Below are 18,205 nucleotides of genomic sequence, written 5' to 3' on the forward strand. Positions count from 1 at the left end.
TTACAAAGTTTATAGTTAAGTAATCCCGATCAAATGACATACTTCAATTTGAACAGAAATTTTATTATTAAACGGCAAAAAGTCAGTGTTTCCAACAAAAACCTAATTTGAAATGATGTACGATATTATTGAATATACTTTTACAGCGCAAAAATAACTAACTCTAACATTGTTGACATAAGAAGAAGATTCACTTAGTGTCGTTATCAATAAATTACTGTCTCACCTCTGGACATGGACCGGACCTAAGAGTGGAAAGAGTTTAGGCCAGAGTCCACCGTCTTGGCTAAGTGTGAATTAGTTCTTCAACTTTTAAGATGTTTTCAAGAAGCCTCAGGCGTGTTCATCACGATAATTTCTGTCACCGTTATATCAAATGATAATTAATTTAGGTGGTAGAACCCTTTGTGGTTCGACTCCGGCGGCACCACCGCCACACCTATTTCTACCTAATAACAGCAGTGTTAGGCGCTGCTGTGTTCCGTTTTGAAGGGTGTGGTAAGGGAGACAGATTTTTCCGCGGCGCATCTGTGGCCAATCTCAGGTAGGAATATCTGATCCTATCTGGGGTTGATTACAGACGGGCGGCAGTAGCCACTTACCATTAGGTGGTCTGCATGCTCGTCTGCTACTTCTATATTATAAAAAAAAATCTAACACGCACAAAACAAAAGAGTACAAGTTTCAATCACTAAGCTATCACGTAGTTTGCTTACACTAGTTGTAGGAAGAGAAAGAACCATGTAACAATACAAACGCTGTACTGAAATGGATTAAACGCCGACGGGCGAAGTGAAATCGAAAATGAAAGAATTTCTATTTGAAAACAATGACTACTACATTCAAACACGGTTTTTGTTTTCTCTCTTTTATTGTCGTAAATCGACATTGGATTCTGGCTGTCTATACAAATATACTTGTTGGATTCGTATAAGTTGAGTGTCCTCATACCTCTAGGCTATATTTTTAAGCAGCTAGGTTTTGTTTATTTTTATAGTTATTCTCAAGTTATTATACAATGTTCTTTAGTAATGCTTGGGCACAATATAATAAGCTGTCAAATAAATATTAAGAACGTAGAACATAATTTAGTCTATTAAGAACGACTCGATTTCGTGAATTACAATTTAGAACGTAATTTATCAGAATTGTTAAGTGACTATTGTTTTTTGTCATTTGGTTTTTACCCATTCAAATATGGGATATAACATGAATGTTGGATAAAACAATACACGGTCTACAAGGCACGTAATAAATCGCGTATCGATTCTCTTTGAGACAAACATTTGGTTGGAAAACAAATATTGGTTTAGGACCGATTGTTTTCCTTGTTTGCTCTTCATTCGATATTTATGTCGATACTTTGGTATCGATGAATGAGATTTTAGACAAAACACGTGTTTAACATTCAAGAATTTATAATAACCGAGAAGTTACGCAGCTTAATTTTCTATTACAGACCTTATTTTTATTGTGTATAATTTCTTTAATTGTTAACTATTACAGAATGCCAATTGCCATAGACTTTGAATTAAAATGTGTTGTTTAGAGTCAATTAAATCGATATTTATTTAATTTTGCCTTAACAGTCCAATTCAAATATAGGACTTTAGAGTTTATTATTGCTATTGCAAGTTATTCATGTACCCATACATTCCGCTTTATACAATTTTACAACGAATACATGATGTTCTAAAATGAAAAATAGTTTATAATTTACTTCGTTTAAATCAGTCTGAATTCTGAGTATTGCTTTTCATATTTAAGCATCTAGGTTTTAAGTAGTTCGATATTATGAATGAAAGTACTCGAAACCTCTCCAAATGAGAGGGTCGTTTGATTCGGGCTGATTCGGGCATATTAAAATTTGTAAATCTGCGCTGTTATTGATAGGAAACGGATCTTGAGTCAAGAGTTGTAAAAACTGATTGATATTCTTGAATATGAATGATTCGGTGAAATATTCGCAAATTCTTGCTTATTTAAAAAATATCAAGAAAAAGATGAAGTTAAGATTTTCCTTTATAAGAAAAAAGGCAAAGGCAAAATCAGGGTCAATTTTAAGCGTATGGTATGTATTAGGGCATTTTTTACCATGAGAATTAGCAAAAATGCTGAAAGAAGTAACGAGGCCGACTTAGATAAAAGTTAAAACTACCTCATTAGGTTAAAAAAAAACTACATAGTTTCGTAGCCGGGAATGAATCTAGTCCATTTTCAAGTAAACAAAACACACCATATCTATTATTCCACAATCAGATAGTGTCACTTATATCAATCGAATTCTAGAAGCAGTCATAAATAACAAACTATTTGTATATTGATTTTTATGTTACAATGATGTTTTAATTTCCATCCATACCGGCATCATTAATGATTTCAGTATTTTTCGATAACCATTTTAGTTTTGAATTTCGTTTGAAAATATCATACTGTATACTAAGTTAAAAAACAAAAGTATTGGGTAGCAGTATTTGTACGAAGTATTACGTTATGAGTGTATTACAAAATTTGAAATGTAATCAATCAATTCTGGGGTATCAAGTTACAGAAAGTGTGCCATGTGGGAAATCAAGCAAATGGAAGACACAAATCAGCCATACAGACTTTTGCGGAGTTATTTGCGTATAATGTTATGAGTTTTTCAACTCTTAACTACTTAGTTATCCGTAATATCTTATCTTCTGTTATACTTAGGTACATAATGAATTTTCTCCTGGACTATATAATTCTTATGAATTAGTTTAAAACACGGCATTGAGTGTTCCTCACTTTTTTGATATGTTCATAATTGAAATCCGAAATGTAAAACCATAAAACAATACAACCGTTAATAAAGGTACATTAACAGGTTGTACAAGCAAAAAACACTTAAATTCTGAAGGGGGATGCACCTCTTAAACACATAAAAGTCTGTTTTATGCAGATGTGAACGTTTATATTTTACATTGTCTTTATAATCTAAAATCAATTCAAAAATTGGACGCACTTTCATTTCATTTCCTCAAAAGACGATAGATAAGAAAATATATTAAATACTTAAACATAACTCCTCCACTAATCTCCCAAATTATGGGGAGATACTCCAAGCTGGCAACATTGATCTCACCTGTGTGTGTTACACGGCTCGAGGCGTGGTGGCGCGCACCGCACTCCGCGAGCGCACCGCGGCCGCACGGACCGCACGCCGCCGCCGCACGACGCTGAACATGGCCCGCGCTCTGTTGACCACCTGCGACATATTATTCTATAAGTTTTCTATACGTTAACACACGTTTAAACTTCGTTTTTAACCGACTTAAAAAAAGGAGGTTCTGTATTCGACGGCTATGTATGTAAGCTTGTAGGTACAAAAAATTCTCAAGAACTACTGATCTAATTTGGATATGGTTTTTGATTTTTGAAAGCTTATTATAATAGATTGTATAGCTAACAAGTACATGCTTTTCCATCCGTTGGTAAGTGGTCATTGGACATCTATAACCAGCACCTTATAGAAAAGGACGTAGAAAGGACGACATTTTACGTGTTGCATTAGATGCATTATAATTGCTGAGACCTACTCGTAAGATGGGTCACTACATGTGTACGTCACAGACAATCACACACCCTGTTCAATACAAATTGGATACAGATGAGCGGCAGTGGCTATTCACCGTCAGGTTGACTGCATGCTCGTCTGCTGCTTTATATTTACAAAAACATACGTTTCATTCCACCCTTTAAATTCCTCTATTATAGTTCACGAGAAAATATTACGTAAAGCGTATTTCATTTTATTAAACCGTATTGTATTTCATTAGCTTGCAATATGTGCAAAACAAATCCAAAGCATTCTTACCACTAATACTTAGTTTTAGCTTGTAATAGTAGTTAGCTTAAAATGTTCCATAAAACGAACGTTTTCAATGTTTAGAAATCCAACCCGTGTAATATGGTTGAAAGCGCAAAGTTGGGAAAAGCAGATTTGTTTGAAATAAGCTAACAAAGAGCTTGTTACGCGTCGAAGGGCATAAACTGTGGTAATTAAAAATTAATTACGAAGCTTTATTAATTTAATATTAAGAGGGAATTTCAGTAATGCAAAACATTTACGAGTCGGCAAGTTAAATCTAATAAATATTTCAGTATCAATAATAAAAGGAATTTTATTGGGGCTACTTTATTATACCGTACGAAAAGCCTATTGGCATTTATATCAATATTCTATTGTTTGTGAAGATAATAGCCCAAGAAATCATGATAAGATGAGAATTTTAGGGACTGGGACATTTTGTAGACATTGAATGCTATTAAAGTAGAACATTACTGAGAAATATGCCCTTATAAATTAAAAATATAAGACGGTTCGGACGGACGGATTCGGTTTATTTTGTTATTGAACATTACAAAAAAAAACCGAATGCAAGTAGATACTATTTTCAAAGTATTTGTCTAGTTGCTTATTATTTACAAATGGTGAACTATGGGTTAAACCCTTTAGGAGGGATATTTTTTAAATAAGTTAGCAAGAAACGAGCATACACTCCACCTGGTGGTAAGAGGTTACTACCTTCCATGGACATCTGTAATCAAACCTAGATAGGTTTAGATTACTGCCTGACATCGATCAGAGCTGCTTTTCTACCCTTGAAGACTAAGTTATAACGTTTCAGAAAAGAATGTCTCCCTTACCACACTCTTCAAACCAAAATATAGCAGCGCGTAACAGCTGTTTTCCTTTCTTTACCGGTTTTACCTTCTTTACGTCTTTTTGCTTAGGCAAAGGTAAAACAATATGTTCATCTATAAAGGGGGTTATTCGAGCGATGCATTTTCTCTTTGCACGGTTCTTGTATTACAACTAGATCGTTATTTCGAAGTCAAACGGTATTGCAGTTTCAAGGAAAGCGTACATAAATTGAAAAATTTAAAAGAAATTTTACAAAGAGCGTGTAGTTTTCTTCGAAGCGGAAGAGGTTTCGAGCTACAAATACCTTTTGTTTTGCTTATACTGAAATATTGCGAACACGAAACAACGGTATTACAAATAAACAGTTTTCTTAAATACAAGAGGAAACTTAAAACATTCCTATTAAACAGTGCATTCTTAAAATTTCTTGACACAGAGCTCTTGAAAAATCTGCCGTGTTCCTTTGTCGACTCAACGAAGTCTAACTTATAAATTCTTGAGTTTATTGAAGATGGATCCACCCACCTAGATAGTTTGTATCTTTTTTTTTTTTTTGTTGACGAGGGTTATTTAATAAAAGATTGTTTATTGCCCGATTAAGAATACTGCTTGCCTCAAAGTTTTCTCTGATATTGTTGAAGATGTAAATACGAGTAGATGTAGTTTACCAGATCTTTTTTAGCATAAACTGTGACTTATACAGATAAAAAATATATTTCTTCCCGCACACCACAAAGAAGTTACATAAATGATTAACACCATACAATAAACAGCACAAAAGGTGGATTTATTACATAAGATGATGGTAGTAACATGAAAGAAAGACTTCTACACCCAAATAGCTAAAATGTGAAACGTGTTCTTAGCTCTAAGTATTCTAGATTCTAGGCCTTGTATTAATGTTTCAAGAATGTACATTTCGCATTCTTAGATACGTAAAATCGAAAGATACTTCACCGCCTTGAAATTGGATGATGCCACAAAAGGCCACAAAAGGATTTGTCAGTTATATTTTGAATTCTTGACAAATAAAAAACATTTTTAGAGAAAATGTACGTATAAATAACTAATACTACGTTATTTATGAAATAAATAAATAAGTATTTCGAACATTTTAGGGAGATTTTAGCACGGAGACGTGGCAAAACTTTATTTACGAAACAATTTCACTTCTCAAAACTGGTTACACTTTCATGTTAGGAGTGATCTATCATGTCCCTGTAGCCCCGGGACAAGAATACAACGATATCTCCTGCCTGTCGTAAGAGGCGATTAAAAGGGGCTTCCGGGGTTAAGAGTGGAAGCTCGGTCCGCCTGGTCAGCGACCCTGGGAAGAACGGCGGTATGTGTGGTCGCATAAAGTCATCAAGCGCTGAGGACGGCCATCGGTGGGTTTTAGTGCGTTAATAATCTCATATAACCCGGTGTCGCTCCCACGGCATAGGGTAACTTTTGAAGGTCTCCCTCCCATAAACAGAAAAAAGGAGTGATCTATCTATGTATTTTACTCATCTAAGTTCGCATTATTCAGACAGACAAGTCGTGGCGTCGCAAAATGTGCTTAATGAATGCTAAGCTCCCATTTGTCTATTGTTCTTTTCTCTTCGTTTGTTTGATGTTTACTGTTTTATGGATTTCTTTTTGATTTTTATAGTTTTGTGAGTGGCATTTCGAAATATGTATCTAATGAGTTAATTACGCTCGTGTACGCTACGTTTGTAATTATTTTGGTAATTTGATATATGAATTGAAATTCGTCATCAACCCATTATTGTCCCACTGCGGGGTACGGGTCTCCTCTCAGAATGAGAAGGATTAGGTGTCCACCGCGCTGGCCAAGTGCGAATTGGTAGACGTCCCATACCTTTGAAAACTTTTTTTTAAGATTTCTCAGGTATGCAGGTTTCCTCACCATGTTTTCCTTCACTGTTCAAGCAAGTGATAATGAACTTCTAATACGCACAAAACTTTGAAAATTTATGCCTGGGATTTGAACCTCGGACCTCTCGATCAAGAGGCCGCATTTCTTAACCACTAGGCTATCACTGCTACTTACATTTATATTAGCAAACTCCATTAGGTATTGTAGTGAAGTTTACTGATTACATTTATTAATACAATTACCAACTGTTTTCAAAATCGTTTTCTATCCTTTCGTGCAATGCCACAATCTGATAAATAAATAATAAACATTATTTTAACACGCAATATTTCATAGTTTCGGAGTAACAACTCTGTACCTACTATTTGAATTTTAGTAACAGAAAACTGAGTATTTTAAATGATGATTATATTATGTAATAGATGTAGTAAAAACTCGCTTACTTGAAGCTAACCACATATATCCCCGAGGACTAATTAAAACACCTCCTTCTAACTACAGTAGTAAGAATATCGGTGGTGAAAGTTCAATTAATTTTAACGATAAAGTTTCGTTAAACAAAATACCTTAGATTATGAAATACTTTCATTATTGGTAAATATTAAGATTCAGCGAAACGTTGTTTGTTACGCAACAAGCCTGGGAGAAACATTTATACCCAAAGGCATTATTGGAAATACGGGAATTTGGTAGAATGCCAAGTATGTCTTAGGAACAGTTACAGGTCGGTTTCGATCCCTTGACCTACTGAAATATTTCCAAATAAGAGAGTACCTACCTACAGTAGGTTCTTTAGAATATTGAAACACATATTATTATGGATTTAGAAGGCAACTGGTGACAGTATTTTTGTCAACTTAAGAAAAAGGTAAATCGCTTTCATTAAAAATAAATAAATGGAGAAAAAGAAGCGATAAAATTATTTTGCGATTCTCATTGGTTTGTCTATTATTGCCTTATACTATCAGTGTGATGCTATGTTCTGGTTACTTGAAAGTTTCAAAGCGGATTTACCTAATAAATGGGGCAAACTTCGTCCCTGGGAAAAGCATGCTTAGGTACCTTTTTTGTTTTTTTTTCCTTTTCGAGGGGGAAACCTTCAAAAGGTACCCGACGACGTGGGAGCGACGTCGGGTTATGTGGGATTTTTACCACACTAAAACCCCCCCGGTGGCCGTCCTCGGCGCTTGTTGGAGAACTCCGGGATCTCCAACGGAACACAACCGGAGTCCTCCAAGCGCGATGCCCGAATCGGGCTCTGCCCTAGGGGAGCGTTCGCTCCTCCCGTGAACATCTGGTGATTACGACGGTATGCGACCACACATACCGCCGTCCTTCCCGGGGTAGCATACTGGACGGTTTGAGCTCCCACTCTTTCCGCCCGCAACCCCGGAAGCCCCCTTTTAGTCGCCTCTTACGACAGGCAGGGGATACCGTAGCCCTATTCTAGTCCCGGAAATGCTTAGGTACCTAGCATACTTAAGGACGCACTAAGATTTCCTGTTATATTTGAACTTGAAGGTGGTAGAACCATTTGTGGTTAGACTCCAAGGACATCACCGCTACACCTATTTCTGCCTCATAACAGCAGTGTTAAGCGCTAAGTGGTTTGAAGGGTGTGGTAAGGGAGACATTTTTTTCCCAGGCGTTCCAGATTAATCCTCAGGGATAGCAGCGCATCTGTGGCGTACCTCAGGTAGGAATATCTAATGCTATCTGAGATTAGTTACATTATGATATGATATTATGGTATGATGAGATTGGTACATGGGCGGCAGTAGACACTTACAATCAGGTCCACCTGCATGCAGTCCAATGCTCGCCTGCCACTCCTATATTATAAAAAAAATGGTACTCATTTACCTGTATTCCATAGGTCTGGTCCGACCTGCCGGCGTGCTGTAGTTGACTGACACTTCCACTGTTATAACTTCTTCTGTCGGAAAACGATTTTCTGGAACTGCCTGTAAGAAATTATAGCCAATGATGAAATATATTGTAAAACAAACTCCTTGCTATGCACAATAGTATCTAGCTTTTTAATTTCTGCGAAAGATTTTCGGGACAGAAAAATATGATCTCATTTTTTTTACTGTTTATTTTTGCTTGAAAGTCATGTCCAATCTTTTTAGCTCTAATTATAACATTATTTTCTCATTGAATAATTCGAAAAAGATTTGTTGTTTATTTTAGTCATAATAATCTGTATAAAACCTTCAATTTGATGTATATAACCAGTACAGTGACCTTTGATCCTTCGATAGAGATTAAATAAATTTTAGCCAGGTAGGCATAAGGTTTTGCGAAGGACAAGTAACAAACGACCTTTTCTGTACCAAGTGATCTTATTAAAAGTTAAGTATAAGCAGGTGTCCTCACTTTCCTCGCACACTGTTATAATTTTATTGAAAAGTTTCGGATAAAATCTCGAGAAAGTTGTAAGCAAGTATAATGATACTGAAAACGCCAATTTTACAAAGTCTTCATAGGAGGTATATTTGTTTCTCTTAGCGTAATCACGGCTTTTTTGGATCAAAGGAAATTGGAAGCGACGTGTAACATGTTTTGAAAACAATTTCTTAAAGGCAGCTTACGGGAGGAGTTGAATCGTCACGTAAGAAAAAAGCGTTATACTCTATTCAAGCGGCTATCTCTAAAGAGCAAGGCAAGAGAAATATAGTATGTGTACTATTAAAATGAAAACATAAAAATTACATATCATTATAATTAATTTAATTATAATGATATGTAATTTAAAAAACATAAATATCATTATAATGATATTTATGTTTATGTTTATAATGATATTAATTATAATGATATTAAAATAATTTTCAAACATCAACGACTTGTTCTGTTTTTCGTTATATAAAAGCTACAGGTATGAAAATGGTTTCAGTAGCTCTTTGAACAAGAGACTTGTATAAAAGAGTAAATTGTTTCGCGTGTTAAGAATATTTCCAACCAATTAATTTCGTTCTGTACATTTAACTCCTCTAACGACCCAACCCAAACATTAGGGGAGATAATGTGTTCCGACAAAATATACTTTATTAAATTAACCTATTTCTACATTTTGGAAGATGGCAGCATGACTATTGACTAAATAAATAAATAAATAGTTCGACACCACATCTATTTCTATGGTAAAGTAGGTTTTTTTATAATATAGGAGTAGCAGACGAGCATCCAGTCCACCCGATGGTAAGTGACTACTGCCGCCCATGGACATCTCTAATCAACCCCAGATAGGATTAGATATTCCCACCTCCCGCCACAGATGCGCCGCTATTAGGGGTATTAGCTGGAACGCCTCGGAAAAGTATGTCTCCCTTACCACACCGTTCAAAACGGCACACAGCAGCGCCTAACACTGCTGTTATGTGGCAAAAATAGGTGTGGCGGTGGTGCCGCCGGAGTCAAACCACAAAGGGTTCTACCACCTTCAAAAATTTATATTTGCTCATTAGGCGAGATGTGTTTCGATAAAAAAATACTTAACTAAATTAAATCTACTTTTGTATTTAGGAAGGTGGTAGAACGATTTTACTTCGATAGGAGTTTTTCGTAGTTTTTGCTTTTTGGTATGGACTCCGGCTGACTTATGTAGGATTTGAGCATCTTAGTCCTCAGACGTAGGAACGCTTGCGATCGATTTCAGGTAGGATTTTTATTTTAAAGATACACAAGTCCATGGAGAAAGTGACTAAATACCATCAGATGGCCTGCATGCTCGTTTGCTCAAATTATAAAAAAATAAACAACAAAGGAAATTAAACATCAGTATCGTGACAAAGTTAGTACAGAGTTCTCAATTAACTTCATGAAAGGTTGAAAGCTCTGCTGAATAATTAAAGCTCCGGTTCTCGACCCTTGTCATCAAATGTTTCGCGTAATAGTTTAGTCTCGTTTGTTATACGGATTGTATTATCTACGCTTTCTTAAGATGTCATATTATTTATTTCCCACGGGATTAAGATTTCTGGGAATACTGTTCCCGGTCAGAGGCGTGGAACGTGGTTTTTTAGATTATACAATATCATTTTTTTAAATAGCTTACGAGCGTGCAGTCCACTTGATGGTAAGTAGCAATTGCGAATAGATAATTATGATAAATATCTGTCCTGAGGTGGGCCACAGACGTATTATTGATGCAAATTGTGACCATCTCGTATCAGTGTATTCATGGATATTATTTCTGCAAAAGGTAAACCTAAGATCTTTCATGGGTAACTTTATGCTACTACAATAAAATACCTGACCACATTTTGAATCTCACAGAAAAAAAGTTCAAACATGTCATTAAACAAACGCTATGTAAAAAAGCGTACTATAAACTAAGTGATTATTTGACTGACAAAACGGTGTGGTCTGAAGTAGTTCCAGCTCCACATGTACCATTAGGTTAAGTTTAACATTGTAAAATCCATTTTTTTTAAAAAGATGTGTGTTATGGAGTTTCTTTCGCCGCTTCTTCTCCATAACGAAACACCTTGTGAAGTGGTGGTAGTTTGACATTCAAAAAGTGCTCTGTAAATAACCTATTTTGAATAAAAAAAATTGATTTGATTTGATTTTGGTTAAGCATAAGTATATTTTTGTTACCATGCTCCTCAAACCAGAACATAGCAGTGCTTAACACTGTTGTTTTTTGTCTTAAATAGGTGTAGTAGTTGCGCCTCCGGAATCGAACTACGAAGGGTTCTACCACTTTTAAAGTACTATTCATATGTAATTTTAGTTTATTTCTAAAAACTAGAGATTTCTAGAAAACTTGCTGTTATTTCCACCAAGTGTCGTAGAAGAATTTCCTTGGATAAATAATGTAGAGTGCAATAGAAATTTTTAAAATGATATATTTACGACGTCGTAACATTTAATACCAGACACTTGTTCCCATCGTAAAGAATATGAAGAACTACAATATTCAAGTTACGAGGAATATCAAAGTATTGAGGAAGAAATGGAAATAAAAGAGTTTTCTAACAAGAATACAAAATCTAAAACACGTGACTAAAATATTGTTTTTAAAAACTTTATTTTTTATAAACTACAAAGAGTGAAAGCTTGTTATAAGTATCTCTTTGTTACCATGCTCTTCAAATCAAAACAGAAGTGTACCACCTTAAAAGTACTAACTGTTTACTTCCCAGGGATTTAAAATTTCTACAAAACTGTCTATTATTTCCATAGTGTCGTAGAAGAATTTCCTTGGATAAATAATGTAGAGTGCAATAGAAACTTTTCAAAAGATATATTTACGACGTCGTAACATTTAATACCAGACACTTGTTCCCATCGTAAAGAATATGAAGAACTACAATATTCAAGTTACGAGGAATATCAAAGTATTGAGGAAGAAATGGAAATAAAAGAGTTTTCTAACAAGAATACAAAATCTAAAACACGTGACTAAAATATTGTTTTTAAAAACTTTATTTTTTATAAACTACAAAGAGTGAAAGCTTGTTATAAGTGTCTTTTTGTTACCATGCTCTTCAAATCAAAACGGAAGTGTACCACCTTAAAAGTACTAACTGTTTACTTCCCAGGGATTTAAAATTTCTACAAAACTGTATTATTTCCATAGTGTCGTAGAAGAATTTCCTTGGATAAATAATGTAGAGTGCAATAGAAACTTTTCAAAAGATATATTTACGATGTCGTTACCTTTAATACCAGACACTTGTTCCCATCGTAAAGAATATGAAGAACTATAATATTCAAGTTACGAGGAATATCAAAGTATTGAGGCTGGATTTATTTCTCTCTCAGTAAAATACACACGGGAAATAGCTTTCGTTGGAAGCCCCTTGTGTCCATTTTATCCCTACATGTGACGAGGTTTATATGAATTCTATAGCTTTCAATGTTACTTCAGAATGAAAGGATGATCCTTTTAAGGGTTGGAGATGTTAACGGGTTTTTGGGTAATTTTGCTGTTTGCATTTATCTATTTTATCTGCTGTATTTGATATTAAATTGTAATTTGTAATTAATATAATTTATACATTTGAAAGTATATCTTATTGTACTTTTCATTTTATTATTTTGTTTGAAAGTATACATTTATTCATGTCTTCATAAATTATTATTCAACTTACCTAGTCTACTAGGGTATCAAATGGAAATAAAAGAGTTTTCTAACAAGAATACGAAATTCAAAAAACGTGACTAAAAATATTATTATTAAAAACTTTATTAATAAAAGATATTTTAAATACCTTTTGTCCCTTTTATTTTTTATATATTCATTTGTCACTTTTAACCGTTTAAAATTTAACTTACCAGTATCATCAGATCGGTCTGTAGCCTCGAAGACGACGATATCTGTATATCCGTATCAGTTTGCTTCCAGTGAATAAGGCTCCCTGCGGCGATCGCCTCACCTTCGTATCCATAATGGTCTCCTTCCTTGATATCGATTACGTTACTATCAACTTCTATGATCTGTAGGTTCTGTGGTACATTTGGATCGTATTTGAGATAGTTGTCTTGTTTGTGGTCGATCTCGAAGCGTTTGGAGTGTTTGGCGAGCTCGAGTAGCGGCCGGTCTCGACGGCGCTCGCGTATTGCGATGTTGAGCGCCACCGGTGTCACTATGTGGACGGAGAGCTGGTGAGCCTCGTGTGGGATCACTGTGAGACGGGTCCAACCTAAAAAATAAATTGTGATTTTTTATTTAACATTTATGAAATCTCTAAAAGTGGTAAAACCTTTCGTGCTTTAATTCTAGAGGCACCACCGCCACATCTGTGTCTGCCCGTAACAGCAGTATTAAACGCTGCCGGAACTGGTTTGAAGCTTGTCCCTCGCATAGAAATATTAATCCGAGGCGTGCAAATCAGTGTTAGAAAGTCATGGAAATTATGTTGTTGGTTACCATTTAAGACTTCTTTAATAAATACCTAACTGTTAGCCAGCACACAACATTTTTTTTTTTTTTATAATATAAGAGTAGCAGACGAGCATGCAGTCCACCTGATGGTAAGTGGATACTGCCGCCCATGGACATCTATTATTCAACCCTAGATAGGATTAGATATTCCTACCTGAGGTCGGCCACAGATGCGCCGCTACCCCTAAGGACTAAGCTGGAGCGCCTCGGAAAAGTTTGATTAAGTACTTTTCGGGTTTACTCCTACTACGGATTGTATATTTTCCATCTAGTTAGACAGTGTTCGCCTTCTTATATATACTTAAGCGTACTTGTAATTGTTACAAAAACAAAATATTTTGTGATTGTACACAATCGTATTAGTGGCATTGATAACACATGTTGTAAACCGATAATTCTCTAATGTAGAACTTAATGCCTATAAATTTTATTGGATGAAATAATCAAATTAATATAATTTATATTGGACTAGTAATTTTGTCTATAAATTTTCGCCAAACATTTTACGAATTAGACGAATTATACTTGTCTAGATCCAATAGATTGAATATAAATGTGAATAAAACTACTATAGATATACACGACACTAACTGCAAAATGCAATTGACTAATAAAATTTCTAGTAGAGTTTAAAATAAACCAATTATAAACATTTAGAAACAACGAACTTGTATAAACAAAGCTCGTTTTTTAAAACTAAAAATACCTTTCCCGAGATCCCTGGTATAAATATGTGTATTGTTGTTGCAGTAGCCATCTGGGCACCAGTTGCAGGCGGGGTCGGTGCTGTTGCATTGACCCTTTACACATGTGCCCTGCGGATGAGTTTTTATTAGTCAAAATAAAATTGAAATTTCAAACATTTTAACGGTAGAATAGTATCATTATGGTTTGATCGGGGAGGTAAGCATACCTATTTCTAGAGTGCAGCAGTATCTACTTGCGTTGTGATAAAAGACTTGATTTTTTTTTTATAATATAGGAGTAGCAGATGAGCATGCAGTCCACCTGATGGTAAGTAGCTACTGCCGCCCATGGACATCTGTTATCAACCCCAGATAGGATTAGATATTCGTACCTGAGGTCGGCCACAGATGCGCCGCTACCCCTGAGGACTAATCTGTAACGCCTCGGAAAAGTATGTCTCCCTTACCACACCCTTTAAACCAGAACACAACTGCGCTTAACACTGTTGTTGTTAGAAATAGGTATGGAGGTGGTGCCGCAGGAATCGAATCACAAAGGGTTCGGCCCCGGCGGGGTGTGGTTTAAAGTGTTTAGGGAGAAATACTTTTCCAAGGCGTTCCAGCTTAATCCTCAGAATCGGCGTATCTGTAATCGACCTTCAGTATGAATATCTAATCCTATCTGGGGTTGATTACAGATGTCTGCTAATCCTATATTATAAAAAAATCCTTTTAAAAAACAAAACTTAGAAATAACCAAAGCGTTGAATAAATGCGTTCAATCAGAAGAATCTCAGGCCAATGCACTCACACACGTGTTTTAAGAGGAATGTAAAGCATACATCATTAACTGCATATGAAGAGTTATGAGACATTAGTTCTAATTGAATAAGAACGGTTGGTGTATATTAAAAGTATTAGTCATTGTAGTGGGGAATTCAGAGGTCGGTGCCATTGCATTGACCTTGCGGCCATATGGTCTGCTCGTATGATATTAAATAATTGTAGGGATGCCCGTTATATTCAGATATCTCGTAATATCGATACAACATGTATCGATATGTTTTCTATACATACGCTTCGATTTATCGTCTTTTTATAAAAATATCACATTAATTGTTCGTATAAAATCTACTATTTTTTATATATACAGTAATATTTTACTTATTAAGCTATTGCAAAGCTTTTATCGCGGGCTTTGAGCGCGGCGACCGAATCGAGAAATTCCGTAACGAAAATTCCTAACACCTTAATTCGTCAACTTTAAAACAGATGGCAGTAATACACATTTTTTTTAATTTTATTTTTTAACAACAATGTTGATTAAGACTGATGTTTAATATGTTTATGCCACTAGCGGTCACCCATCTAACATCCGACCTCGACAAACGTTGCTTAAGTTACGTCTTAGTAATTTAAATGTTGATTACAATTGCTATTTTAATATGTTTTTGTCACTAGCGGTCACCCATCCTACTGTCGGCCGTGCCCTCCATTGCTTAATTTACGTTTTAGTAATTTGAATGTTGATTACAACTGTTATTTTAATGTTTTTGTCACTAGCGGTCACCCATCCAACATCCGACTTCGACCAACGTTGCTTAACTTACGTTTTAGTAATATGAATGTTGATTACAACTGTTATTTTAATGGTTTTGTCACTAGCGGTCACCCATCCAACATCCGACCTCGACCAACGTTGCTTAACTTACGTTTTAGTAATTTTAATGTTGATTACAACTGTTATTTTAATGTAAAGATATTTCATTAAATGAATACACACATTAAATGGCATATCGATAGAATCGCATGAGATATAATATCGATGTTATTGTTTACACAAATATATGTTATAATAAATATAAGCGCGTTCGATACGGTTAACAGATATATCGATATAAAATATATTTCGGACATCACCAATTAATTGCGAATGTACAGTTACATATGAGTCAGTGGTATTAGATACGAATACTAGCATTTAAAAACAGATTTCAATAACTCAACATTGTTATTAGGAACAGCTTACATATACGATACATTAGTTTATGTTATATTTTGTTAAAAGTGTAGGTTGAAAAGACTACATTTAAAATGCTTTGATAAAACCTATTAGTTACTTGTATTCGTTAATTCCAAAAGAAAGTATTATTTAGAATAATTATTTGTGTAACAACTTTTTCAAGAAAAAGCATTAATTTATGAAAAACGTAAAAAGCATTTTATCTAATACTGATTAATAAATAATACATGTAGGTTACTAATAACAATGAATGTAAGACTAAGGGATAATAGTTTTTTCGTTTAAGCCGATCGCAACTCATGTCGTTAGTATCGATCAATATGTCAGATCACTCTGTCGTTTGTTATTTTGTTGTTGTTAACTTTGTTTCAAAAAGAAAAGGCTTGGTACCTGAAAGCACAAGTCGAAGGGCCGCTGATAGCTGCAGGGCGTGGCGTCGGGCAACGCGCCGAAGCCCGAGGGCTCTCCACCAGCGTAGTCCACACACCATATTTCACAGTGTTTTGATTCTGTTAAACATTTAGTAACGATCTTCAATAGAAAAAACGAAAATGCAAAATACGTATGTAAATAAATTATGAAAAAAACTGAAAGTAAAGATCTATCACATGTCTCTACATGTTTTTATGTTTAGTAAGTTGAAGTTTCTTGTAGAGTTCTTCTGGTCTATGACACCTCTAAAATTAAGATAAAGTCATAATTGTTACGGTCATAAATAAATCCTGTTTGATACAAGTGTCCCGAAAAATATTATTTGAAGGTGGTAGAACCCTTTGTGGTTCGACTCCGGCGGCACCACCGCCACACCTATTTCTACCTAATAACAGCAGTGTTAGGCGCAGCTGTGTTCCGGTTTGAAGGGTGTGGTAAGGGAGATAGACTTTTCCGAGGCGTTCCAGCTTAGTCCTCAGGGGTAGCGGCGCATCTGTGGCCGACCTCAGGTAGGAATATCTAATCCTATCTGGGGTTGATTTCAGATGTCCATGGGCGGCAGTAGTCACTTACCATCAGGTGGACTGCATGCTCGTCTGCTACTCTCATATTATAAAAAAAAAAAAAAAAAATATCCACGTTATGGAGTAATAATGTGAAAATAGTTTTCAGAAAGTTCAACGCATCTTCAATGCATTGCAGCTGGACTTTTTCATTCAGAATGTATACAAGACTGGCATTAAGTACCTTTGGTTGTGACTTATTTGAATTTATAACTTTACCCCTTATTCGACTAATATTAACTTGACATCCCAATGAATTTTTCAACAATATTGACTAACGAGCTGTATAGTCAGATGTAGAAACATCGAACTATGGTATGTTGTTTAGAAGCTGCTGATTTTTTGTGTTGATAAGTTTACCTTCACTATGTAAATGCGGTATGAGATACGTAGCCTGCCGCGCGCACAGGTCTGAGCGTATATCCCGTGTGGCTGCGCACGCGGAGCCCGCCCAGCACGTCGCCACCTGGGACCCTGCGCCCTCGCATGCTGCGTCTGACCGTGACCTGGAAAGTTTTGAAGATGGTAGAACCCTTTGTGGTTCGACTTCGGCGGCACCACCGCCACACCTATTTCTACCTAATAACAGCAGTGTTAGGCACTGCTGTGTTCCGGTTTGAAGGGTGTGGTAAGGGAGACAGACTTTTCCGAAGCGTTCCAGCGTAGTCCTCAGGGGTAGCGGCGCATCTGTGGCCGAACCTCAGGTAGGAATATCTAATCTGGGGTTGATTACAGATGTCCATGGGCGGCAGTAGCCACTTACCATCAGGTGGACTGCATGCTCGTCTGCTACTCTTATATTATAAAAAAAAAAACAGAACTGGATGTAGAACCCTTTGACGTTGATAGATCCTGCGTTTTATGTATTTTATTAAAGTCAAGTAGTAAACAGATATGCCGTATAACGCATTATTGAAACTGATTTCAGTAATCCATTTAAAATAGAAACCCCTCCCGAGATCGGCTAGATGCGTTGATAAGCTTGAGGCCTGAGGGAGGTAATATACGACATACAACCTGCGTAGGTCACCGTTACCAACTGTTGGCGC

General features: G+C 35.8%; 1 protein-coding gene across 1 annotated transcript in view; it reads right to left on the bottom strand.

Moving 5' to 3' along the window:
* Positions 1-18,205, bottom strand: part of Adamts-1 (A disintegrin and metalloproteinase with thrombospondin motifs 1) — a 75,738-nt gene that overhangs the window by 11,412 nt on the left and 46,121 nt on the right. The window contains exons 9-14 of the mRNA XM_073083291.1: positions 17,517-17,662; positions 16,552-16,670; positions 14,159-14,267; positions 12,843-13,210; positions 8,418-8,518; positions 3,110-3,232 (exon numbers count right to left, since the gene is read on the bottom strand). Of these exons, the coding sequence (XP_072939392.1) occupies positions 3,110-3,232; positions 8,418-8,518; positions 12,843-13,210; positions 14,159-14,267; positions 16,552-16,670; positions 17,517-17,662 (966 nt within the window). The remainder of the gene's footprint in view (positions 1-3,109; positions 3,233-8,417; positions 8,519-12,842; positions 13,211-14,158; positions 14,268-16,551; positions 16,671-17,516; positions 17,663-18,205) is intronic.

Source organism: Epargyreus clarus, unplaced genomic scaffold (genome assembly GCF_041222505.1).
Source record: "Epargyreus clarus isolate Ecla_fem2 unplaced genomic scaffold, WU_Ecla_fem_2.2 ptg000019l, whole genome shotgun sequence".
In the NCBI taxonomy this organism is placed as follows: domain Eukaryota; kingdom Metazoa; phylum Arthropoda; class Insecta; order Lepidoptera; family Hesperiidae; genus Epargyreus; species Epargyreus clarus.